Here is a 26,499-nt window from a genome sequence, read left to right on the forward strand (position 1 = left end):
TCCTCACGGTCGTTTTCCTGACAACCTGGCAGAGAACACTTGCTTTGCTAATCTTTCCTTGCCCATTCTGTTTAGGTGACCATACCACCTGAGATTAGCTCTGCTAATGCATTCCTGGATGCAGACAATGTCAAGTTCTTTCCTAATACCCTCATTTTCAATATGATATTGCCATTGATGCCATCTGTTCACGCCCATAATCTTTCTCAGGACTCTCATATCTGCGGTCTCTAGTCTTTGGTCAAGTGTTTTACTTCTGACCCAGCTCTCAGATCCATAAGTTAAAACTGGTTTGAACACTGTCTTGTATACAGCTAATTTAGTGTTCCGACTAATTTCTCTTTTATTCCATATGAATTTATTCAATTGACTTCCCACCATACCAGCTTTGCTGATTCTGTTGTCTATTTCTATATTTAATTTACCATCTTCAGTAAAAATCGTGCCTAAGTAGCTGAAATGTTTTACTTGTTCCACAGGTTCTCCATTCACAACACAGTTGACATTTTCAATGATTCTGCCTATTTTCATTGTCTTTGTCTTTTTATTGCTGACCTTCATGCCATATCTATTACAACAGCTATTCAATTTAGTCAGAGAATCTTGCAGACTTGTAGCGGATTTATTTAGAAGTATAACATCATCCGCATAAAGCAAAGAGCTGACATTAACATCTCCAATTTTGATATCAGGTTTAATACCACTTTCCTTCATAATGTGATCCATATAGATAATGAATAACAGAGGGGATAATGTACATCCTTGTCTCACACCAGATTTAACATTAAACCATCTTCCTGTACTTCCTTCAATTCTAACTGCTGACTCACAACTCAAATAAAGACTAAGTATTGCTTGAATATAATGTCCCATTGACACCATATAACTGCAGCGTATTGAATAGCTTCTCTCTTGGCACCTTGTCATATGCCTTTTCCAAATCGACAAAACTTAAATACAGATCTTTGTTATATTCCCATGCTTTCTCAACTATCTGTCGTAAAGTGAAGATCTGATCCAGACAGCCTCTGTTTGGCCTGAATCCAGCTTGTTCTTCACCAAGCTTTTCTTCCACAATTCTTCTCAACTGTTTCTCAAGTATACTTGCATAGAATTTGCCTGGAACACTCAGTACGGAAATACCTCTGTAATTCTCACATACAGTTTTATTTCCCTTTTTATATATGGGTACTATGAGAGCTCTACTCCAATCATCGGGAATTCGTATCTCTGTCCAGGCTTTCTGAACTATGCAGTGCAGCCACTGTAAGACTCTTATACCACCATACTTCAGCATTTCTGGTCGAATATCATCTACTCCAGCTGCCTTTCCACATTTCAAGCCTTTGATGGCTTTTTCTACTTCAAGTATGGATATGTATTCCTGACTGCATGCCTGGTCAGTGTTTTTTACCACTATGCTGTCATCACTGCTTGTTTCATTTAGCAGTTTTTCAAAGTAATTACTCCATACTTCAAGGATATCTTTTCTCCAGTTTTCATGTCACCTTTATCATCTCTAACTCCTTTTACAGCACTCTTTCCTCCATTCCTGAGCTTCTTCAACAACCTCCAGAATATTTTGCCACCTTCCTGATATTTATTTTCTATGTTCTTGCTAAGGTCCTCCCATGACTTTTGTTTAGCTAGGTTTACACAGTGTTTAGCTTTCTTACATTTGTCTCTGTATTCTCTAAGAGCACAAGCTGACTTATTTGACAGGAAATTTTGAGGTGCTTTGTTCTTTTCCTTCACTGCCTCTTTAACTTCCTGTGTCCACCAGGGAGTTCTGATTTTTTTATCCTTGCCGACAACCTCACCACATGCCTCTCTGGCAGAATCAATCAATGTTTTCTTCAGAGTTTGCCACTGAATCTCAAAGGTTTGATTACTGTTCTCAAACTCTTTCATTTTCTTTTCAATAATATTTCTGTATTTTAGTCTACAGTTTACATCTGAGAGCTGCTCAACTTTTATTCGCTTTAAAACTTTCTTACATGTTATTCTTTTCAATATGAAATTCATTTTTATCCTGCTCAAGGCTAAATAGTGATCACTTCCAATTTCAAATCCTCTGTACACTCTGGTGCCCTGCACCAGGGAGAAAACATCACTATCAACAATAACATAGTCAATGAGACTTTTCTTATTCCTTGCCTCTTCTCTCCATGTGAATTTGTGCACATTTTTATGTTGGAACATGGTGTCAGTAATAACCAGTCCATGTCCTGAGCAGAAATCCAACAACAGGTATTTGCCATTATTATTAGCTTTGCTCTTTTCTCCAAATTTTCCCAAAATATTTTTTTGGGAAAATTTGGAGAATTTTCCCAAAAAATTCTCCAAATTCTCCATCTTTGTATGTCTCACAATCATTTCCTACTCTGCTATTTAGATCCCCAACAAGGACCAACTTTTCCTTTTTCATTGTGTCAGCTGCTTTTTCTAAAGCTTCAAAAAATTCCTCCACTCCTACCTTAGTAGAGCCTTCTGTGGGACCATAGGCACAAATAAGTCTCATTGTCCAGTTCCCCATTCTCATATTTGCCCACATTACTCTACTTGAGACTGACTGCCATTCAAGAAGATTAGCCTCGTATTTTGTGTTGAATACTATGGCTACTCCTTCTTTTCCTTGATTGTCATTGCCTGAATATAACATTTTGTATTTATTGCTCAGAAAGAAATCACCAGTTTTGGTCTTTTTTGTTGCAGTCACCCCTATTATGTCGATCTGGTACTTATCTAATTCCTCAGCTAGCTCCATTTCTTTGCCATTCAGGCTTCTTACGTTGATAGTACCGATCTTTAACTCTGGTGATGTTGAGTTGGGGTTTGTTTTCAGATTTGTTCCAGTAGCTGACTTTTCGCTGTTCGCTCTGGTTCCCTGGCGAAAACAACAGGGGCCTTGTTTAACTGGGCGACGCCCCAGCCGGCATGAAATTTTGTCATGTTGTACCATCATTTTTTATTTTGGTTTAACCAATAAGAATACAATCTGGTCGGCTAAATCCCAAATTGCCGGCCCATCCTCGTTCGTTCGGTATCCAAGTAGATACCCAACAGGGTGCACCACGAGAAGGTGAGGATTGGACATTAGGTCAGAAGCCCTGGTCAGTTCTCTGCATTCCTTTAAAGGCTATGTAGAGGTCTCCTCTCAGTTATACAGCTTTGACCCTTAAGCACCCCCTATTTCTTTATTTAGTTCTACATTCCCGTGAACTTCCACCACTGCACTTTCAGTATTATTACCAATATTTACATTTTCAGTTTTCTATCAATGCTTTCTACTCTACTATCGTATAATTTGTTCTTTCCACACTCAACTCCAAAAACATTTATTATACAATCTTTTACCAGTTTTGCTCCCCTGTCACAAATCTTTCAACTTTAGCAACAAATACATCTCACAAATTCTACAATGGACAAAATCATGTAAATTTAGCTAAGTTATTTTAGCTACCAATGTTCTCCTGGGTACAGGTGCCATACCAACAATACATAGTTTAAGGATATATGCATTTTACTTAAATCTAAATAACTCAAACTATTTCACAAACTTATAAAACAAATAACTACAATAAATTAACTCAGTATTATTATCATAATTTTGAAAAAATTACTAATCTTTCTGCAGTCTTATGAAACTACTTTTATCCTATAACAAACTTTAACTATAACAAATTACTTCTATGAGTTCACTCTAGTAAAAATGACTGTATAAAAGAAGGGGTGATGGGACTGAGCAAAATAAATACAGCGTGTGATAAAAATATACCTTTGAACGTGAAGATAGGCAATTATAAAACCATGACATTTTAAAGAAAATTTACCTTGCAAGCAAAATGATATATGGTTATGTTAATACTTACACCCAGGGCAGAGCTGACTACTACCGGGTGCGTCCCCAGGTGGCAGATCGGGGAACAGCCTTCAGATATGGAGGCTAGCTGCAATATAAGCAGAGCAATCTGGCGAATAAGCAGCCGTGGACCAACAGCGACTGAGCTATCAGGGCGTGGGGGAGCAGAAGTGGCAACTCTGTTTCACTTAAAACCTCACAAAGCCCAATGCCAACTCGGTGACATGGCGAGTAGTGCCACCATTAAATAAGCACCTGCTGGGGTCACTGCCCCTGACATTGGGAAGCAGCATTGTCAGTACTGACACAAGGTTGAAGCCAAATGATGACGGAAAAGCTTGTGATCAGAGATTTGCAGATGGCAATATGATTATATTGTGTACGTCTGTAATAAAAGCAAATGGAGAAACTACTGCTCTACCTTATCTCCAGAACAACCACCATGGCGAGCAAACCCTTACAATTGGCCCCAAGTTCCCGGCGTCCCTTAAATGGGACAGGGGTGCAAAGAATCTCCGGGCTCAAAATGGTGTCCACTTTTAAAATTGCAACTTAGAATGTCAGAACTCTGTATGAAGCTGGCAAATTAAGAAATGCCACAAGAGAAATGAAGAGGCTGGGCATCTGGATTTTGGGAATTTGCGAGACAAGATGGCCAGGATCTGGAAAGTTTCAACAAGATAATATGACAATGTATTACTCTGGGAATGATGAGAACAAACAACGACATGGTGTAGCTGTAATAGTAGATGAAGAAATCAATAAATCAGTAATAAATTGGATTCCATTTTCTGAAAGGATAATGCTGTTACAACTTAAGGGAAACGCCGTTAACATAAATATCATCCAAGCTTATGCACCCACAGCTGACAAAAGTGAAGAAGATATTGAAGAGTTTTATGAACACCTAAAAGAGATTAAAAACCTAACAAAGAAACATGATATAAACATAGTGATGGGTGACTTCAATGCAAAAGTGGGAAGAGGGGGTGATGGAGAAATTGTTGGCGAACATGGCTTAGGCACCAGAAATGACAGAGGAGATCGCCTAGTCCAGTTCTGTCAGGAAGAAGATCTAACAATAGCAAATACCTGGTTTAAACTTCCACCCAGAAGACTGTACACTTGGAAATCGCCTCAAGATAACCAACATAACATTGTCAGAAATCAAATTGATTATATACTGATAAATAAAAGATTCCACAGTAGTATAAAGAGTGCAAAGACTTATCCTGGATCAGATATCTCATCAGACCACAATTCCATAGTTGCAGAAGTACGTCTTAGATTAAAATCAGCTAAAAAATCACAAAAGAAGAAAAAGAAAATTGATGTAAAAAAACTGAAAGACCCAAACATAAATAAAAATGCCAAGACACAGCTTAACCTGCGATTACAACAGATTAACATAGAAGAAAATAAAAGTGTGGAATCTCTTTGGAATAGCTTAAAGAATGCCATTGTAACAACAAGTATTGAAGAAGTAGGTTATGTGAATAATATAAAACAACAGGAATGGATGGCAGATGAGATTCTTTCTCTTATTGATACAAGAAGAATGTACAAAAACAAAGACCTTGCCAGGTATACAGAAACACATAACATCATCAAGAAAAAAATAAAAGAAGCCAAGGAAAATTGGATGAAAAATTTAAAACTGAAATTGAACTGCTTCAGAAGAAACATGATAATTTCAATATGTATAAGAAAATCAACGAAATTTCCGGAAAACTGAGGAAAAAGCAAATAGTGTCTCTAAGAGACGAAAATGGAAAAATAGTTCTAGAAGAAGAGAATAAAGCACAGATTTTTATAAAATATGTAACAGAACTTTTCAATGATACTAGACAGAAGCCTATAAATATAAAAGATAACATTCAAGGACCAGCAATCATGAAATGCAAAATAGAGAATGCTATACGAACAAGTAAAACAAGAACAGCCAGTAAACCAGATGGTGTGCAAACAGAATTTTTAAAATTAATAGAACCAGATAACATCAAACTTCTTGAAAAACTATTTAATAAAATATATGAAAGTGATGAATTTCCATCAGATTGGCTCAAATCTACATTTATCACTGTCCCAAAGCGAATTCCTGTGGTGACTTCCGACTTATTAGTCTAATGAGCCAAACATTAAAAATATTTTTGAAAGTAATTCAGAATCGTATTTATAGAAAAAGCGAAGAAACTCTAAGTGACACGAAATTCGGCTTTCGGAATGGTTTTGGTACTAGAGAGGCCCTTTTCTGTACCCAAATATTGATACAAAAATGCATAGAAAAACAGAAATCTGTCTTTATGTATTTCATAGATTTTGAAAAAGCATTCGACAAAGTCAGACACACTAACTTAATAGAAGTCCTTCAACAAATAAGGCTAGACGAACAAGACATAAGACTAATAACAAATCTGTATTGGAATCAGTCAGCTACCGTTCAATTAGACAACATTTACCACCAGTGATATTAACATCAAAAGAGGAGTGAGACAAGGATGTGTGCTCTCACCAATCCTGTTCAACATATATGCAGAGGTAATCTTTAAAAAAGCGTTGGAAGAATGTTCAGAGGGAATCACAATAAATGGAAAGATTGTTAACAACCTTCGATATGCAGATGACACAGTGCTAATTGCAGATAATATTATGGATCTCCAAAAACTCATTGACAGAATATACATAGAAAGCCAAAGAATGGGAATAAATATAAACATCAACAAGACAAAATACATGATCATCAGCAAACATCCAGCCTCATCAATGAAACTGACACTCAATGGGAAAAATATTGATCGAGTGTCAAGATATAAATATCTTGGTTGCTGGCTTAATGAACGGTGGGATCCAGAAATAGATATAAAGACAAGGATTGAAGTTGCAGGGCAGTTCTTCATGAAAATGAGAACACTATTCTGCAATAAAGACCTAAACATGGAAGTCAGATGCCGAATGCTGAAATGTTACGCGTGGTCTATTCTGCTCTATGGAGTTGAAACATGGACATTGAAGGCGACAACCATCAAGAAAATCGAAGCCTTTGAGATGTGGCTATACATAAGAATGCTAAAGATATCATGGACAGAAAAAATTACCAATGAAGATGTCTTAAAATCCATTGGGAAAGCTAAACATATTGTACAAATAATCAAGAAACGAAAAAACATCATATCTTGGCCACATCATGAGAAACAGCAAATACCAACTTCTACAAACTATTTTGATAGGAAGAATTGGTGGCAAAGGAACTAGAGGAAGAAAAAGAATATCGTGGTTTGACAACATCAAGACGTGGACAGGAAAGAGCAGTGCACAATTGCTCAGATTAGCACAAGAGCGCAGTTTGTTCGCCAAGATGATCGCTGACCTTCGATAGAAGATAGCACAATAAGAAGAATACTTACATTTTTTTTTAAGAATGTTGCCAAAATTAAGAACATCAGTCATACTGTAACCAAAGTATCTTCAACAGTGAAAGGGCAGAAAGATGTGACAAGGGCACTGTATTTAGATGGTTCGCTCTCAACATTAATCTTAGCAACATTGCCCTCAAAGGTTGTTGTGGTTGTTTCAGCTGCTAACGCAACTAGCCCATTTTTGGGATTAAAAAATCTTTTGCCACCTCCATATGAATCCACTTAACTCACCTTCAAACCCTTCCAAAGGTTCTTTGTGAAAAGTCTTATAAAGTTTCTTTGCATCCTCGACAGAATCATAACCCTTGTCATTTCCAACCAAAGGAGATCATTGATACCAACTGAGCTACAGAAGCTCCTACTCTCAAAGATACCCATTTGTTCTGGAAATGTAGAAAATCATCTTTATTAGTTTGGTAAGATCAAGGAACGCTATCAAAATGATTCACAAATGCATTGCACTGATATTTGTATAGAAATGATCAGCCCTAATTAGGACAAATGTTGTAAATCTGAAGGCATTTCAAGAGTCCAATCCTACACTTGTTCCGGAGGACATGTAATCAGTGATAACTTCTATTTTCAACAATTGTTGAAAACAGAAGTTGTAAATTCTGCTCTGCATAAAGATACTATTTGTTTCTAGTCAATCAAAAGTGAAGTGACAATGAAGCAATGCTAGACTGCAGTGAACATTGTGTTAGTATTACTGACTTTGAATAAAAGTGCACTGTGCAATATTTTGTCGTAGTAGATGACATTCATCATTGATGATTTAGGCCTTGTTTTCTTTTGTTTTTTTTGACCAAAAATATCTAAAGTTTTTTTTTTATTGTATATTGATCCCATACACAAGAGGCGTAAGAACATATAAGCAAATTAGTGCCTTGTGTGGGATACAGGTGAGATCTGAAAAAGAAGTTTGGCATTTTTCTTCTTGAACAGTTGCAGGTAGTAGTATTGTTGATGAATACTTCAAAAGAAAGACTGTTCAAGAAGACAAAGGTAGATGAAATAAAAGAGATAGAGGAAAATATGTTCAATGTTTGTAGCTGCCAAAAATGAATGTTGAGCAGCTGCTGCTCTTGTTTTAACTGTACAACAGAAAGTAGAGGGATAATGGTTGCCAATTCAGTGAAGTGGTGACCATGGAACTACCTAGAACAGAAATAGACCTGAAACAGAGATTGGGTCTGTAAGGGAGGGATTTTCTCTCCTCTGGACAGCATCATGAATTTTAGGGGGATTTTAGATGAACCACCCCAAACCTTGCCAGCTGGGTTGATAGGGTGGTTAGTTTAAAAATCTCACATAAATGTTTTGCTTATTATGCTAGTTTTTTACAGTTCTATATAGGCTTAGTGAAAATTTCATTAATAAAGAATACATTTTGTTATATGATAAAGTACCCTTAAAAAATAGGTTTGCATTTATTAATGCAATTGTATTCATTAGTATTACCGTAGTCACCGTGTGGTTAAGCAGTAGCAATATCAAAGGAGACTCAAATGTAATTAAGTAGTACACTTGCTTCCCATATGTTGTAATCCTAAGGAAACAGCACAGAAATGTTGTATGTATGTTTACAGTAATGTTCATATGTCACTATTAGTGTACAATGTGCGAGCACTGTAGTAATGGCAGCCATGTTGTCACTTGAGTTTTGCTTCAAATCTTCGTAATGGACATGCACATTAGTTGTTTGTAGAACAGCTATCGCTAAGTAACAGTAATGCTAGCAAGAAAAGAGTAGGCAAGCAAGGAAGGAGAGCCAAACAGGTCTAATAAACTACCAAGTTAAGTTCTCTAATCACAGGAAAGTTTTTACATGTATCTTTAATTACTCTCCAAGGATACAGAATTGTGAAGTTGATAACTGAAGAATAGTATAATGAATCAAGCCTTCAAAGATTAGTGAGAATATTTTGTGCAATAATGAAAAGCAAGTGATATTCCAAGGAGCATTATGGAATCAGCAATAAAGTTCTTTTTATTGGAAGTGTATTTGGAACTGCTCAATTAAATTTATTTCTATTGTTTGAGCAATTATTCATCATGCCTACTTCAGAAAAATGAGGAAAAGATGCATTAAGGAAACTTGCTACTGAAAGGAGACATATGCAAGTATATTAATTGAGGCCTTTTAACTTTGTATTCTAAGGAATTTGAAAGATAAGGCAGAGTGAATGAATGAACAAAAACAATAAATAAGTACTACAAAGGAAGTTCTCATATGGCCAGGTGAAACTACAGAATTTTCAGCTAAATGATGTGTACAATCTGTTTTGTAAAATATCTGATGTTATATCTCAGAATTGTATTTAACTGTGAGTTTAGAGAGTGAAAGATATATATTTTCTTGAGCTTATATTGAGTAATTCTTAGAATGACCATTTGAGTATTCTTCGTATGTATTAAGAAATTAGAAATTAATTTACTACTTTTAATTATATAAGGAATATCAGATCTCCTTAAAGAGATAAACAGAATTGTTTAATATATGGAAATTGTATCTAATGAATATATTTATACGTTTACAGTAAATATTCTTTTTATAATTGATCTTCATTCTTTAGAATAAACAACATGTTGATGATATCAATTCACCATTATGGATATGAATCTGAAACATTCTAACCTACTAAAATAAATTACATATATTACATTATAATAAATTTAGTTTAATCCTTTATCCAAGTGTGAGCAAACAAAGTTTGCACCTGAAAGTATCTTCAGGACTGGGATAAGGTGGTACAACACCAGGCAACTCGTTGCAAAGGTGGGGAAAGCTAACATCACTCCTATCTCAGTATCTCCTATAATGCAAAACACATCTCCTTGCAGATATGTATAATGTTGTGCATTAAGGGAAGGGCCACTACCCGGACTAGTTTCGACCTTTATTGAGGTCTCTTCAGTGGGAGCCAGGCCCAGAGTTGGAGATACCAGGCAGAAGCAATAGCGAGGTCATCTTTACCTATAGGAGTTGCCAAAAGGTATGCCACCTTTTTATTAAAAGGCTCCCACTGAAGAGACCTCAATAAAGGTCGAAACTAGTCCAGGTAGTGGCTCTTCCCTTAATGCATAACATTATACATATCCGCAAGGAAATGTGTTTTGCATTATGGGAGATACTGAATTAGGAGTGTTAGTAGCTTGCTCCACCTTTGCAAGGAGTCGTCCTGGTGTTGCACCACCTTACCCCAGTCCTGAAGATACTTTCAGGCACAAACTATGTTTGCTCACACTTGGATAAAGGATTAAACTAAATTTATTATACTCTAACCAAGTGAAAAATAAACTTTCAACATCTTTCTCTAAATCCAGAGTAATTTATTAAAAAGGTGGCACACCATTTGGCAACTCCTATAGGAGGAGATAACCTTGCTAATGCTTCTGGCTGGTATCTCCACTTGGGCCTGGCTCCCACTGAAGAGACCTCAATAAAGGTCGAAACTAGTCTGGGTAGTGGCCCTTCCCTTAATGCATATGCAAGGAGATGTGTTTTGCATTATGAGAGATACTGAGATAGGAGTGTTAGTAGCTTGCTCCACCTTTGCAAGGAGTCGTCCTGGTGTTGCACCACCTTACCCCAGTCCTGAAGATACTTTCAGGTGGAAACTTTGTTTGTTCACACTTGGATAAAGGATTAAACTAAATTTATTATAATCTAACCAAGTGAAAAATAAACTTTCAATATATTACATTGTTATCTTACTCCACAACTAACTATTAATATATAAGTTGGATATAAGTGAAGAATAATACTGTTGGAACAATCAAGCTCACTCTTGAGACCAAACATGCAAATGTTTGGTCTCAAGAGAAGGGTTTCCAAACTCTGCAACAAAATAATAATAATAACAATACAAAAAATAGAAAAAAATATTCATAAAAAAAATAGAAAAATTCTTAGCACACTTGTGGTACCAATGTATTAAAGACTTACAACCTTTCATGAATGGAGTCATAAAAACATATGAACAGTATTCTGAGGATGGTAGGATTTAAAATTTGCATAGAGTAAGTAGCTGAAAAATAATATCTTGAGTGGAAGAGAATACCTAGTTTTATATGTGGTGAAAAAGCTATTGATGTGATGCATTTATGCTAGGAGAGGCTTGAGGTAAATGTCGGTCCAAGTAGAGGGGTTTTGATCCTGTCTGGCAATTTGTACATTACTCAGGATGAGGATAGATAAGCTGCAAACTTTTTTGTGAAAGAAAGGTAAGACTGCATTTTGGTGGCACTGAAGGTGACTTAGTTGTCCTTGCCACATTGAAGAATAGCATGCAGATCAATGTTTAAGGCATTGGTTGAAAATATCTTCAAACTTGAGACATCTAAGCACTGTATGATTTGTCAAATGAGTAGGATGAATGTATTGTACTATCATCAGGGAAGCTGTGAATAGGATTAGTGGTAATAAGTCATGTACAAGAGAAAGAGCATGGGTGATAAGAATGGAATCCGAAGGCACTACTACATTGGTGACAAAGCTCAAAGAACGAGAGCCATGAAACAAAGTGAATGACCAGAGAAAAAGCTGGCTACACAATTACCAAAGGTGGCAAGTAGGCCAAAAAGATCGCAATTTGCTTAGCAGACCTCAATGCCAGAAGTGATCAAAATACTTTGAAAATGTCAAGAGTAACAGCATGTTTCTCCAAACTTTTCTACAGCACACATCCAGTGGTGGCTGACATAGGCTAAGAGAACAGTTGTGGATTGTGATTGGCATAATCCATATTGGTGGTTGCTGATTAACTGGTGAGCCTCCAGGTAGTGAAGTTGACTACTGATTATTTTCTCAATTACTTTCAAGATGATAGAGGTAATGGCGATTCAGCAATAGTTTAACAATATACTTTTATCTCCCTTTTTTTGAATAGGCTGCATATATGTTTTTTTCATACATTGGAATAAATGCCAGCTAAGTATACAGAAGATGGGATACATGATACAGGCTAGGTATTAGCTGTGGAGCACAATGTTTAAGACATCTACAATTGGAGAGATGCTATAAGGCCCAGAAGGCTTTTTAGTGTCCAAGTTGTTCAATTTTTCTGATGTCTTTTTGTCCAAAAACCATAGGAGGAATACGGTGCCCGGATCCTGATGTGATAGATGGCAATTTGCCTCAGTCATTTATGCACAGATAGAGTTGGAGAAAAAGAGTGATGCTGGGTCAGCTTTATCTCTGGGTGCCATAACAACAAAGATGCTACCTGGATGATAGAGGAATGGAAGCATAGGTAAGCAGAAGTTGTGTCTAATAGCCTTTGCAAGGGACCATAAATCACAGCTTCCATTTGAACAGGAGATAAGTTTTCTACTGTTAGCCTTCATGAAGTAAGATTTGAATTTGTGGATAGGTGTTTTGCATTTATGCTGAGTATGACACTGAGATTCCTGTTGCAAGCCACCTATGTTATGCTGATTTTTTTTTTCTTTAACTGCTTTGATATATTTTCTGTTGACCCAAACTAGAAAGTGGAAGAATTTTGGGTATGATGGGAAATGAAGGCCTTTATGCCAGTATTGATAGTTTCTATGACTTATTCAGAGCATGGAAGGAAAGAGGAGTTCTGGAGGTAATCCCACTTGGTACCTTTATAGTGGCAAAGGACATGAGGTTGAGAGAGATAAAGGGAAAGTATTTTGTGTGAGAGGAAATGTACACAAGATTGTGGTCTGAGAGGAGAGGTAACTTCAATGGTATGTTTGGAAGAACTGGTTAAAAAAAAAGATCAAGGGTGTCAATAGAATGGAGAGGGTCATCAAGAATTCTGGCAGGTTTTTGCTATTAGCAATGATCTAATGCCAATTGTGCATCTACCTGCCAGAATTCTTGATGACCCTCTCCATTCTATTGGCACCCTTGATCTTTTTTTTTAATCATCTTGTCTAGCTTGACCAATGGTATTGGAAAAGTTGGAGTTGTGGACACCTGTGAGGAGGTTCATGAAAAAGAAAGCGAAGAGGTCAGAATGGTTTTTGGAGTTGGTAGACTGGTAAATATATGTTACTAAATGGGGAAAGGAAATGGAAACCCAAAAGTCAAAGGAAGTCAAAAGCAGGGAGGAATTATGCAATGTGTAATTTGATTGAAGGTGAACAGTAGTTGAAGTGGCTAAGATTCTGGTTTCTGTCAAGAGTAAAAAGTCTGGCATACATGACTCCAAGTGATGATGCATGTCATTTATTAAGATCAGAGATTGGTAAAGGGCATTTTTATGGGGATTTTGGCATGCTTTCTATATTGTGCTTGGTCTTTTTGTTGAAATTAGTCTTTGAGGGAGATTTGTTTTAGTTATAGTGTCATTGTCGATATTTACATTTCATTTTTTGTTCATTTATGGTTAGATGGAAAGAAAATAATAGTATGTAGCATATACTATTCTTTTCTTTGAATTGAGGTTACGTTATGGCACCCATACAGAGACCATAACCAGCCTTCATGCCATAATGTAGCCTCAACAGTGCCTCCCACATAGCACTACTCAGACTTCCTCTCTAGGCGTGACTTGGCAGAATAGCAGGATTGTGCCAGCTGACCAGGAAGTTTCCTAGACCATGGCTTACATGGTCTAGGAAACCATTAGGTGTCAGTAACAGTTTATACTGTTTCTACAATTACTTACTGCTATGTACCTGTCACAATTATTGTGCTCTGATGATGCTGGGCAGAAAACCAGCAAAATAGTAGTGAGTTTAATAGGTGTATCTTTTTCTTCTTTGCATTGTTTATACTATTAAACATTATTATGAATAATGAATTACATCTAAGCCTTTCTTTATGTAAGTCTCCTTACTCATTAATGATAGGTATGAGCCCATGTACAGCAACATCATTTTTTAATGATGCACCTTTGAAATGGAGGAGGTTTTGGGTCTCTAAGTAGGTTGTGACATGTCCTTGAAATTATTGCTCACATTGCATGGTGGGTAGGAGGGGGAGGGGAAACCAGAACTTCTGCTCTGGAGATCATACATGGCATATGCTACTTCATGCCTTGAAGTAGCATATGCCATGTATTTCCTCCAACTGAGAAGATATCGTTTTGCAGCAGGAATGCTGCTTGCTTGATTCACCACAGGAAAGTGGGGTTGACTTGACATGGAGAGGCTATGTATGCATGGCCTGCCCTTTAGTGACCTAAAATTAAATTATACTCGCAAGCATTTGTGCAAAGCACAAACTTAATTACTGATTGGGGTGTATATATGTGAGAGAAAGGAAAAAGATTTACATTCATTTGTATTAGACTTGGTTGGATAAGTGTTGAGTGTACCTGCTTTCAACCAATAGGTTGCAGGTTCAAATACCATTATGCACATGGATGAGTGTCTTTAGATTGGAATGAACTTTATCTTGGTATGAGACCACCACAACTCCACTTATTGGAGACCAGAAATGACCTGAAAAAGTATAATGTTTGTTCTCTGGAACAGGATTTCTAATATAAAAAATAATAATAATAAATAATAAAAATAACCCAACAAGAGAATTAATGTATTATAGGTTTACAACATTTCATGGGTGGGAGTCACATAAATTTTTTTAAAATAATAATATTAAACCGGATTCGTTTATAAGCATATTTGTATGCAATTTTATACAGATTTTTTCTTGCAAGTATTGCCAATACAAAGGCATATCATCCCTAGTTTGAAGAAATGTCAACCAGACCACTAGGCAATAAAATGTCTTTGATCATCCAGAAACACCACCTTTCTTACTGAAGATTAGAAGTGGCCTGATGCCCTGTTGGACCTTCAAAGAACGGACTCTGGCTTTTTCTCTCCTACCCCTACTCACATGCAGTGCAAGTGGGAAGTACAAGCCAAACACAGTGTAATGACCAAGACCTCTTCCCCCCCATTTGAGTGCAAAGCAGTAAAATAATATTGTAGGCTGACCAATAGACATACACAGGACCAAATCTGATGGTAATGAATCTTATCAGCTAGTGATAAATCCTGATGCCAGTTATATCCCTAGACTGAGTTCACAAGAGGAACTGTTAAAGTCATATGTTGACTGGATGCCAACTTCCTTCTGTGTGAATGATATATTTGTGAGTCTTTCACCTCCCACTGCACACTTTTATTCTTTATTTAACTCTTCCTCTCCCCATATAATGAAAAACAACTTAAATAAGCAGAATGTTATTGCAGATCACAAAAAAATCTCCAAGAAAAAAGTAATTCCAAAATAAAATAATAAAACACTAAAAATCCAATTAAAAAAAATCAAAAAAGCAACAAAAACTCAAACAAAAAAAAACTCCACAAACATTAATAATTCTTGTTTCCATATCCACCAATATTTGCAGCCTTCTTGGCATTATAAATGATGTGCACCGCCAGCACTATTTACAGTCATCAAAACCAGACTTATTATTTTTAATGGGATTTCAATAACTATCATCTGCCTCCAAGAAAAAAGTAATTCCAAAATAAAATAATAAAACACTAAAAATCCAATTAAAAAAAATCAAAAAAGCAACAAAAACTCAAACAAAAAAAAAACTCCACAAACATTAATAATTCTTGTTTCCATATCCACCAATATTTGCAGCCTTCTTGGCATTATAAATGATGTGCACCACCAGCACTATTTACAGTCATCAAAACCAGACTTATTATTTTTAATGGGATTTCAATAACTATCATCTGCCTCAGCTAACCAAACTATACCTTACACAATTCCTTCTGTCATAAGGATGGCACTTATGCATTCATTAGAATTGTCAAAAGTTAGCAAATGAAAAATCTCAAATCCACAATTTCATCTGCTTGAATTAAAATTTCCTTATCAAACCACATCACATTCATTTTCTGTCTGTATTGCTCTTCAAATTTCGATTTCATTGCTTTATTTCAATGGAGCAAGGATTGCATTGTGAACTTCAATGCTACCAAAGCTCAGCCCAATCTAGTTTCTCACAAGAAAGATCTCATTCACATCCTGTTACTTTTGATAATATCCAGCATTATCAAAATTCCCTTCTTGGACTGACCTACACCTCCAGCCTTTTATTTTATAACAAAAAACACACCTCAATCATAACTTATGCAGTCAAAATATCTTTTTCACTCAAGGCACTCCTTTTTGCCTATACAACTGCTAACACTGTATCACTGCCAAATCTGGCAAACCATTGGATATTCTTCACGCATTTGGAGTTGTGCGAAGCCTCTATAAGACTGATTATACTATGTGAAAGAAGGCAATCCAATTAATTTATCACCTTTCACTCACAGAACCAATCCAGTCCTCCTATTTTACAGACAATTAGCTTCAGCCTTATGTCTCTTCTACAAGTGCTTTCATGGACAACGCTCTGCTGAAAAGGCTACTATTACTTTCCCATTTTCTTTGAAATGGTAAGAACAAGAGCAGCTGCTGTTCGACATCAACAGAAGTTGGTTTAGTTACCGAACCAACTTCTCTTTCATTCCAGCCACCTCTGTTCTTTGGAACAAACTCCCTCATTCATCTTTTCCAAAAACCACAATGGCAACCTTCGGCTGTTCAAAAAAACATGTCAACAGATTCCTCTGTTTTCTTCTTACTATCTTGCCCAAACATGGAATTGATGGACTATTCATGTGTAGGTCACATATATATATATATGTATATGAGGGGGGTCTGGAAAGTTTTGATAAACATCTAGAACAGAAATGTTTTTTCATATAAAAAAGGGTTTTTCAGAAAATATATTTTCTTTTAGGATATACAAGAAAACAACATTAATTAATTTTTGTTCTAGGTGTTTATCAGAACTTTCCAGGCTCTCTCTCTCTCTCTGTGTGTGTGTGTGTGTGTGTGTGTGTGTGTGTGTGTGTGTGTGTGTGTGCGCGCGCGCGCGGCGCGTGTGTGTGTGTTTATATAATTTTTATACTTATGTTTGCATTATAATTTGATAGAGTGAAAGTTAACTGTAGTCAACTCTCACTATAGCAAATTACACTATTATAAACTCACTCATATAACTATGCTAAAAATTCACTTAACAAATTATTCCTTTGGTTCCTAGGAATATGCTATAGTGAAAGTCTTCTGTAATATGTTATATCTGTTTAGTGAATGTGCTATAAAACTAGTTGTCTGCTTTAAACAGATAACTAGTCTTATAGCACCCATGGAATAGGGTATTATTCCTATCTTAAAAGAATATTATTTAAGAAATACTTTTGCTTAGTCTATTGCTACTGAGGGTTAAAAAACCTTTAGATACCTGAAGGAATATAAAATCTTGTATTCTACAAAGAATGTACATGCCATATGGAGAGGTAAAAACAGAGTGTATGAAGAAAGTTTAAACAAGCTGCTGAAATATATGTTCACAGACTCAGAGGATTTAACAAAGACAAAGTCCTACATGAGATAGGCAACAAGATAGTGCTCTAGCTAAAAAACTGGAGTTTGGCAATGAAAATGTAGAGCAATTGGTAGAAACTGTGGAAGAAGAAATCTCAAACTGAAGATCTTATAGTACTAGAAGCACCAAGGGGGGGGGGGGACAAGAAGATAAAAAAGTCAAGCTATAAAAAAGTTGGAGGTGAAAATATTCGCAGAGGTATTTGCTTCTGTTAATAAAGCAAGTTGGTTGCCTGAAGAAATGAACTCCAACGTGGAGAGATTTAGCAAAACAGAAAGAACAATGCAAGCTGGAATTGCATTTTGCAATTCCAGAATGCAAACTATGCATTCTGCACAGTTTGCCTTTCTTAGAATGGTTCATTGCAGTTTGTAAATATGAACAATTTGTTGTTGCTGACCTATCCTCTTCCACCTCCTCTGATGAATCATCAATTAATAAAGTAGCAGTTTTGAAGAATTATTCTGTCTCCATGTGTTTCCAGCTTATTTATACTTTACTGGTAAGCAAATGGAGGAAGAGTACACCCATATTTCATTATTTATTATAGTACAATATACACAGTAATTTTCTGTTATATTTGTACATTGTATTATTTCACTATAAACAAAGATTAAAATTAGTTAAAAATATAACAAAATAGACCACATTCATTCAGGCATGTTAACTATCAACATATCCATATGATTAGCACAGGAATTTTGAAAAATGAACCAATTGGTATCCAACCACAACACGTACCAAATGGTTAACTACAACCTTACAAACCACATCAAAAAGAAAACAACAGAATTAATCAAGTCAGTGAGCACATGACCAGAGGAAAAAAGTAAACTCTAATACCGCATTATGCCCACTCTCCCAGAATTTATGGCCTATCAAAAATGCACAAAACAAAAACACCACGACCATGACCGACAGACGAAGGAATCGACAGCCCCAATTATCACTTAGACAAGAAACTAGCAACTACACTCAAGGAGTTGGTAGGTCATTCCCCCTCCTACATAAAAAAAATTCACAAACTTCATAAACAAAATTAGAAGATTTATTAGTCAGCTCTGACATAACTGCCATTCTCACTGTCCTGCATTAGTATAACTAATGTGTTAACAAAGGCACATACTTCACTCCAGGTATTTTGTGTGGCAAAATAATTTTTACCTACAAAACAAAGGTATGGCCATGGTCTCACTACTCCTCCCTCCCCATAGTTAACTTTTACGTGGAAGACTTCAAGCAACGATCTCTAGATTCAGCAAGCCTAAAGCCCAAAGTCTGGCTCAGATATGTTGATGATATTTTTGCTGTTTGGCAGTACAGTCATGAAACATTAAATACATTCTTAAGCCACCTGAACAAACAATACAAACATATCTAATTCACCACAGAGATTGAAAACAATAACTCTTTTCCTTTTCTAGGTACACTTGTCACACGTCTTCCCTCAAGCTGCCTCTCCTTCACAGTCAGTCTACTGCAAACCTACACACATGGGCCAATACATACACAAAAATTCACACCACGAGACCTCTAGTTTTTATGTATAAACATAAAAACTAGCGGTCATCAGCACTCTCAAACACAGAGCCCTAACAATCTGCTCCAATCAGCAGGTGCCGAGCAAAGAATATGAAATTATTAGCCAAACGTTTGTAAAAAAATGTCTACAATAAAAAAACAGTTCAAAAGATCTGACACAAAAATACCATCAAAAGCAAAAAAGATTACAAGAATGCCATACCATACATTAGGGGCATATCAGAAAAAACATATAGATAGAACACTACATAAATACAATATTAAGACAACCTTTAATCCTCCTGCAAAATTAACAAATTTATTCAGCTTATCCAAAGATCCTCTTCCATACCTTGCCCACCCAGGGGTCTACAAAATTCAGTGAACATAAACGTTACATTAAATTCCTTCGCTATGGTAAAACAGGCCTGTCAGACCATGCACTTCAAACATATCACAGAATTAACCGGAAAGGCACCACCTCCCTACACTGCACCTGGTTTGAAAGAAAGTTCAAAGTAGCCTGTGAAATACTGAAACATCATCCAAATCTAAACAAGAATGATGGATTAATAATTCCAAGAATCTGGAGGACACATCTTCAACCCATACAGCATCCAGAACAACCCCAAACAAAAGAAAACCTTAATATGAAAGGACTTGAGAATTTATTTAATGTAGTTCTGCTATAAAACTTTTTTTTCATCAGTATATTATTATACTGATATGTATAAAAAGTTAATTTTATTTTTTGAAATAATTTTTAATTTGTACATATTTTATTTAGTATTTTTTTATGTAAATTTTTTTCCCCACCAGAAGTCAGGCTAGGGTAAATGATTAACAAAGCATTTAGATTCATCTTACTTTTTGTGTAGTGTCATGTAGCTTCTGTACTATAATTTTTGTATGTATTCCTGATGATGACCTCAATACAGAGGTCGAAACGTCAAATATTATTTTCTTAATTATAAGTAAGGTAATAATTCCAGCACGTGTTTTTGTCTCCATAAATTCTTTTTACATTGACAGAACAATTAATTTTCATACTGTGATTTGAAATATTTCACAAAAAAGGTCAGGAAAGTGCTTTTTTAAAAAATAAATAGTAAGTTTATTAGAAAGTGCTTTTTTAAAAAATAAATAGTAAGTTTGAATAAAACTTAATATTTATTTTTTAAAAAATAAATAGTAAGTTTTATTCAAATGAATAAAAAATTTTAGTTATATTAAACTAAAGTTTTTATTCAAACATGGTAGTTGTCTCCATAATTTTCAGAAATGCATAAGTTTATCTACCTTTGTTTACTATTGCTTATGACTTCTGATCATCTGCATTGCAATATAAAAGGATGTTTGAATATAAATTCTTTCTCCATATCTTACTGTAGCATAAGAATGTTCAAATCAAATGTGCTTTCTTATCTTTTATTTTATTTATATTTATTGTGGAGGAAGTGTATAAGGCCTTAAATGCAGAAAATTAACAGAATGCTCCACTCCACCTCATCTTTCATACCCCTTTTTGACCTTAAGGCTAAAGCTCATGGCATGAAACCATAGTGGATAAAAACAGAATGACTAATGGAGGAGGGAAGGCATCCCAAAGAAACTTTGTATCCCCTGATAAAATTCCTCTCAAAGACCCTGAATGCCATTATTACCTCCAATTTCATTTTAGATACCCTTTCTTCCAATTATAAACTTTCTGACAGTCTCCCAAGAATTTTGCAACCATCGTAGTTATGTTCTGTATTCTTACTGAAGTATTTCCATATTTTTGTTTAACTACATTTACACATTGCATTCTTACATTCGTCTCTGTCTTCTCTCAGGGAACCTACAGTGGTTCCTTACTTGCATGGAACTTTGAACATGTCTTCTTTTACAGTATGACTGCTACTTCTTAGTGTACTCAAGAAGTCCGCTGAGAAGTCTGAACTTCATTACATGATACTCTCTGACTGAATCAATCAATGTTTTTTTTTCAGATTTGACAGTGAGTCTCCAAAATTGGTTCTTATTTTCAAATTCTTTCATTTTTTTCTCTAATAAGATTTCTAAATTTGAGTCTACAGTTCTACACTAAAGGGAAGCTTGCTTGACTTTGAATCTTTTTAAAATGATCATACATACATTTTAGAAATTATGGACTTTACAACCGTGTTATAAATAACTCTTTTAATTTCCCGACATTTCGATCTTCATATTAAGATCATCTGGAGCATATACAAATATACAGAACAAGCTGAGTTACATTACATACAGTAAGCTAGAGAAACAATGATTTGATCACAGGTTATTCTACTGGCATAACCTCTAATAACCTGTGATCAAACCTGTATATTTGTATATGCTCCAGATGATGATCTTAATATGAAGATTGAAACATCCGGAAATTAAAAGAGTTATTTATAACATGGTTGTAAAGTCCATAATTTCTAAAACGAATGCTGATCACCATGCAACACTAAAAGTAAAGATGTTCATACATACTTTTCTTTTCAATTCACTATTCATTTTCATCAAATTCAAAACTAAAGGGTGATCATTTACTATTGTAAACCTACATACTCATGTGTTCTGAACTAGTGTAAGGTTATCACTATCAACAATAACACAGTCAATAAGACTTCTCATTTATTATATGTTCTCAGAATGTGAATTTATGTACATCATTAAGTTGGAAAATATGGTGATGTTGACCAGCCCTGAACAGAAACCTGTTCAGGGCTGGTCAACATCACCAGTAAGTACTTACCATTATTAGTAGTATTGCATTTTTACTCTAAATTTTCCTCAAACATTTCTATACGTCTGGAATTTTTTATCTAATCTGCTGTTCAAATCTCTGAAAAGAAAGAGTGTTTTCTCTTTCGTATGTCAGTTGACATGCTCTAGCTAGAAAACTGCTGATGATCATCATCAAATTCCTGACAGGTACTCTCAAAGGGTGTACAGGATATAATAGTGCTACATGAAAAACTTATATTACTTAATTTCCTATCTACAATTTTCCTCCAAATCAATCTGTTACCTAATCAAGACTCCAGCATTACCAGATCTTATTTCTGTATAAAAAGTTCCTTAGAAGGAACTTTTTACTGTATCAATCCACCTATATTTTTGTCTTCCTCTGGGTCTTTTTTCCTGCACAATCTGGTGAAGACACTTGTTTTGCTAATCTTTCCTCTCCCATTCTGTTTAAGTGACCATACCGCATGAGATTAACTCTGCTAACACATTCCTGGATGCTAACAATGTCAAGTTCTTTCCTAATATATTCATTTTCAATATGATATTGCCATTGATGCCATCTTCTCATGCCCCTAATCTTTCTCAGGACTCTCATATTTGCAGTCTCTAGTCTTTGGTCAAGTCTTTTTTTTTTTTTTTTTTATAATCCGGCTCTCAGATCGATAAGTTAAAATTAGTTTGAACACTGTCTTGTATACAGATAATTTATTGTTTTGACTAATTTCTCTCTTATTCCATATAAATTTATTCAGTTGACTTCCTACCATACCAGCTTTGTTGATTCTGTTGTCTATTTCCATATTTAATTTACCATCTTCACTAAAAATCGTGCCTAAGTATCTGAAATGTCTTACTTGTTCTATAGGTTCTTCATTCACAATGCAGTTGATATTTTTAATGCCTTTGCCTATTTGCATTGTCTTTGACTTGTTACTTCCGACCTTCGTACTATATCTATTACAACAGTTATTCAATTTAGTCAGAGAATCTTGCAGACTTAAAGCAGATTTATTTAGAAGTATAACATCATCAGCATAAAGTAAAGACCTGAGATTAACATCTCCAATTTTGATATCAGGTTTAATACCACTTTCCTTCATAATGTGATCCATATAGATAATGAATAACAGAGGGGATAATGTACATCCTTGTCTGACCGAGATTTAACGTTAAACCATCTTCCTGTACTTCCTTCAATTCTAACTGCCGACTTACAACTCAAATAAAGACTAAGTATTGTTTGATATAATATCCCACTGACACCATACAACTGCAGCATTTTGAATAGCTTCTCTCTTGGCAACTTGTCATATGCCTTTTCCAGATCAACAAAACTTAAATACAGATGTTTGTTATATTCCCATGATTTCTCAACTATCTGTCATAAAGCGAAAATCTGATCCTGAGAGCCTCTATATGGCCGGAATTCAGCTTGTTCTTCACCAAGCTTCTCTTCCACAATCCTTCTCAACCGATTCTCAAGTATACTTGCATATATCTTACCAAGAACGCTCAGTAAGGAAATACCTCTGTAATTCTCACATTCAGTTTTATTTCCCTTTTTATATATGGGTACTGTGAGCGCTCCACTCCAATCATCAGGAATTCGCCCCTCTGTCGATATTTCTGGTGGAGTATCCTCTACTCCAGCTGCCTTTCCACATTTCAGGCTTTTGATGGCTTTTCTACTTCTAGTATAGATATGTATTCCTGATTGCATGCCTGGTCAGTATTTTTTACCACTGTGATGTCACTGATTGTTTCATTTAGCAATTTTTCGAAGTAATTACTCCATACTTCAAGAATATCTTTTTCTCCAGTTTTCATGTCACTTTTATAGAGTGCTGTAATTCCTGTTACAGCACTCTTTTCTCCATTTCTGAGCTTCTTCAAGAACCTCCAGAATATCTTGCCACCTTCTTGATATTTATTTTCTATGTTCTTAACAAATTCTTCCCATGACTTTTGTTTAGCTAGTTTTACACAGTGTTTAGCTTTCTTACATTTGTCTCTGTGCTCTCTAAGAGCACAACTGACCTTTTTGCCAGGAACTTTTGATATGCTTTCTTCTTTGCCTTCACTGCCTCTTTAACTTCCTGCATCCACCTTGGGATCCTGATTTTTCTATCCTTGCAAATGCTTCTCTGGCTGAATCAATCAATGTTTTCCCAGGGCTTGGCACTGAATCTCCGAAGTTTGGTTCCTGTTCTCAAACTTTTTTATTTTTTCTTTGATAATGTTTGTGTATTTTAGTGTACTGTTCACATCTGAGAGCTGCTCGACTTTTATTCTCTTTAAAATTTTCTTATTTTCAATATGAAATTTAATTTTATCCTGCTCAAGATTAAATAGTGATCACTTTCAATGTCAAATCCTCTGTACACTCTAGTGTCCTGCACGAGGGAGAAAACATCACCATCAACAATAACATAGTCAATGAGACTTTTCTTATTCCTTGCCTCTTCTCTGCATGTGAATTTGTGCACATTTTTATGTTGGAACATTGTGTTAGTAATAACCAGTCCATGTCCTGAGCAGAAATCCAACAACAGGTATTTGTCTGTTATTGGATTTCTATTATTATTAGCTTTGCTCTTTTCTCCAAATTTTCCCAAAATATTTTTGTATGTCTGACAATCATTTTCTACTCTGCTATTTAGATCCCCAACAAGGACCAACTTTTCCTTTTTTCATTGTGTCAGATGATTTCTCTAAAGCCTCAAAAAATTGCTCCACTTCTCCCTTAGTAGGACCCTCTGTGGGACCATAGGCACAAATAAGTTTCATTGTCCAGTTCCGCATTCTGATATTTGCCCACATCACTCTACTTGAAATTGCCTCCCAATCAAGAAGATTAGCCTCGTATTTAGTGTTGAATACTATAGCTACTCCTTCTTTTCCTTGAGCAACTCTTTCCATCCTTTCTTCTCTGAGCACTAATGACTGTATGTAAGCTCTCACAGTTATTATATAACAGTATGTTGCCTCTTTTAATCTTTGTTTTGGTAACACCAATTATAGTGACATAATACTAATTTTTTTGCAGGTTAAGTTCTTCTTTCTCTCTCTCTGTAATATTTCTCAAATCGATGATACCTATCTTCAGCTCTGCTGAGGATGAGTTTGTTCCAGAAGCTGACTTTTCACCTTTCCCTTGTTTCCCCTTATAGAAACAATGGGGACCTTGTTTAACCAGGTGACACCACATCCAACATGATATTTCATCATGTTGCACCATCATATTTGTTTGTGGTTTGAGTTTATAAAGAATACAATTTGGTCAACAAAGTCCTAATTTTCAACCAATCATCTTGCATTCAGCATCGAAGCAGATAATTAATTTTGAAACACATCACAAGAAAGTGAAGATTGTCCAGAAGACCTGGTGTCTGCTCTACATTCCTTATAGGCTATGCAGAGATCTTCCAATTATCTAGCTGTGACCCTTCAGCATTGCTGTAAAAATTAGCAAATTAGTAATAAAGCTTTTATGTAGATATATTAAAATATAGTTTACCACTTATATATTTAATTTTAACTTTACTACAATAGGGTATTTGCAGTCACAAATAACATTTTGAAATATGCTGTTTAAATTGCCCTACACTTACCTGCTGAAGGAGGTGGCTGAGGCCAATTGTAAAGAGACCAATCTTGTAAGACATAGGTAAATCGTACTGATACTGTTACTGGTGGAGGATCAAGAAGAGGGCATTTCTGTTCCAAAACAAAACAGAAGCATTATAAAACAAAAAAAAAATTCTATTCACAATTATTAATCACAACATAGTAGTTATTCATAAAAGTAAGCACTATGACTTAATATGCAGAAAAACATTTGAATCAAATGTTGGAAGTTTTTTCACTTGGTTAGACTATAAATTATATATTTAGTTTAATCCTTTATCCAAGTATAAGCAAACAAAGTTTGCACTAGAAGTATCTTCAGGACTGGGGCAACTCGTGGCAAAGGCAGACTGACTCCACATCACTTGCCTTAGTATCCCACAATGTAAAGCACACCTCCTTGCAGAGATGTATAATGCTATGCATTATGGGAAGGGTCACTACCCAGACTGGTTTAGACCTTGATTGAGGTCTCTTCAGTGGGAGCCAGCCCCAGAGGTGATACCAAGGTTGAAGCAATGCAGAAGTCATATTTCCATATACGAGTTGCCAAAAGGTGTCAACACCTTATTAAATTACTCTGGATTAGAGAAAGATGTTGGAAGTTTTTTCACTTGGTTAGAGTATAAATTATATATTTAGTTTAATCCTTAATACTGTATATAGACAATCAGATTATATTACAAGACAATGAAGATGGCCTTCAAAATCAGTTTATGAATTAAACAAACCAACAATACAATTTAAAATTTCACAAAAGAAAACAAAAGTAATGGCATTTAAATGTCAGGATCATTGTTTTGATCTTAACTAGATCAAAAATAGTTATGAAAAAATAATAAAACAGATGACACAGTTTAATTATTTAGGCTGCATATTAACATGTCTAAAAGATAAAGATATACATGAAAAAAATAAAGAAATT

The 26,499-nt window shown here is 35.4% G+C and overlaps 1 protein-coding gene across 1 annotated transcript in view; it reads right to left on the reverse strand.

Annotated features, from left to right (window-relative positions):
* The window catches only part of Rab3GAP1 (RAB3 GTPase activating protein subunit 1), a 584,727-nt gene that overhangs the window by 422,028 nt on the left and 136,200 nt on the right, over positions 1–26,499 (reverse strand). The window contains exon 8 of the mRNA XM_090395461.1: positions 25,559–25,664. Coding sequence (XP_090251587.1) covers positions 25,559–25,664 — 106 coding nt within the window. The remainder of the gene's footprint in view (positions 1–25,558; positions 25,665–26,499) is intronic.

Source organism: Typopeltis vanoorti, chromosome 7 (assembly GCF_054136105.1).
Source record: "Typopeltis vanoorti isolate ZY-2024b chromosome 7, IOZ_Tvanoo_1.0, whole genome shotgun sequence".
Classification (NCBI taxonomy): Eukaryota; Metazoa; Arthropoda; class Arachnida; order Uropygi; family Thelyphonidae; genus Typopeltis; species Typopeltis vanoorti.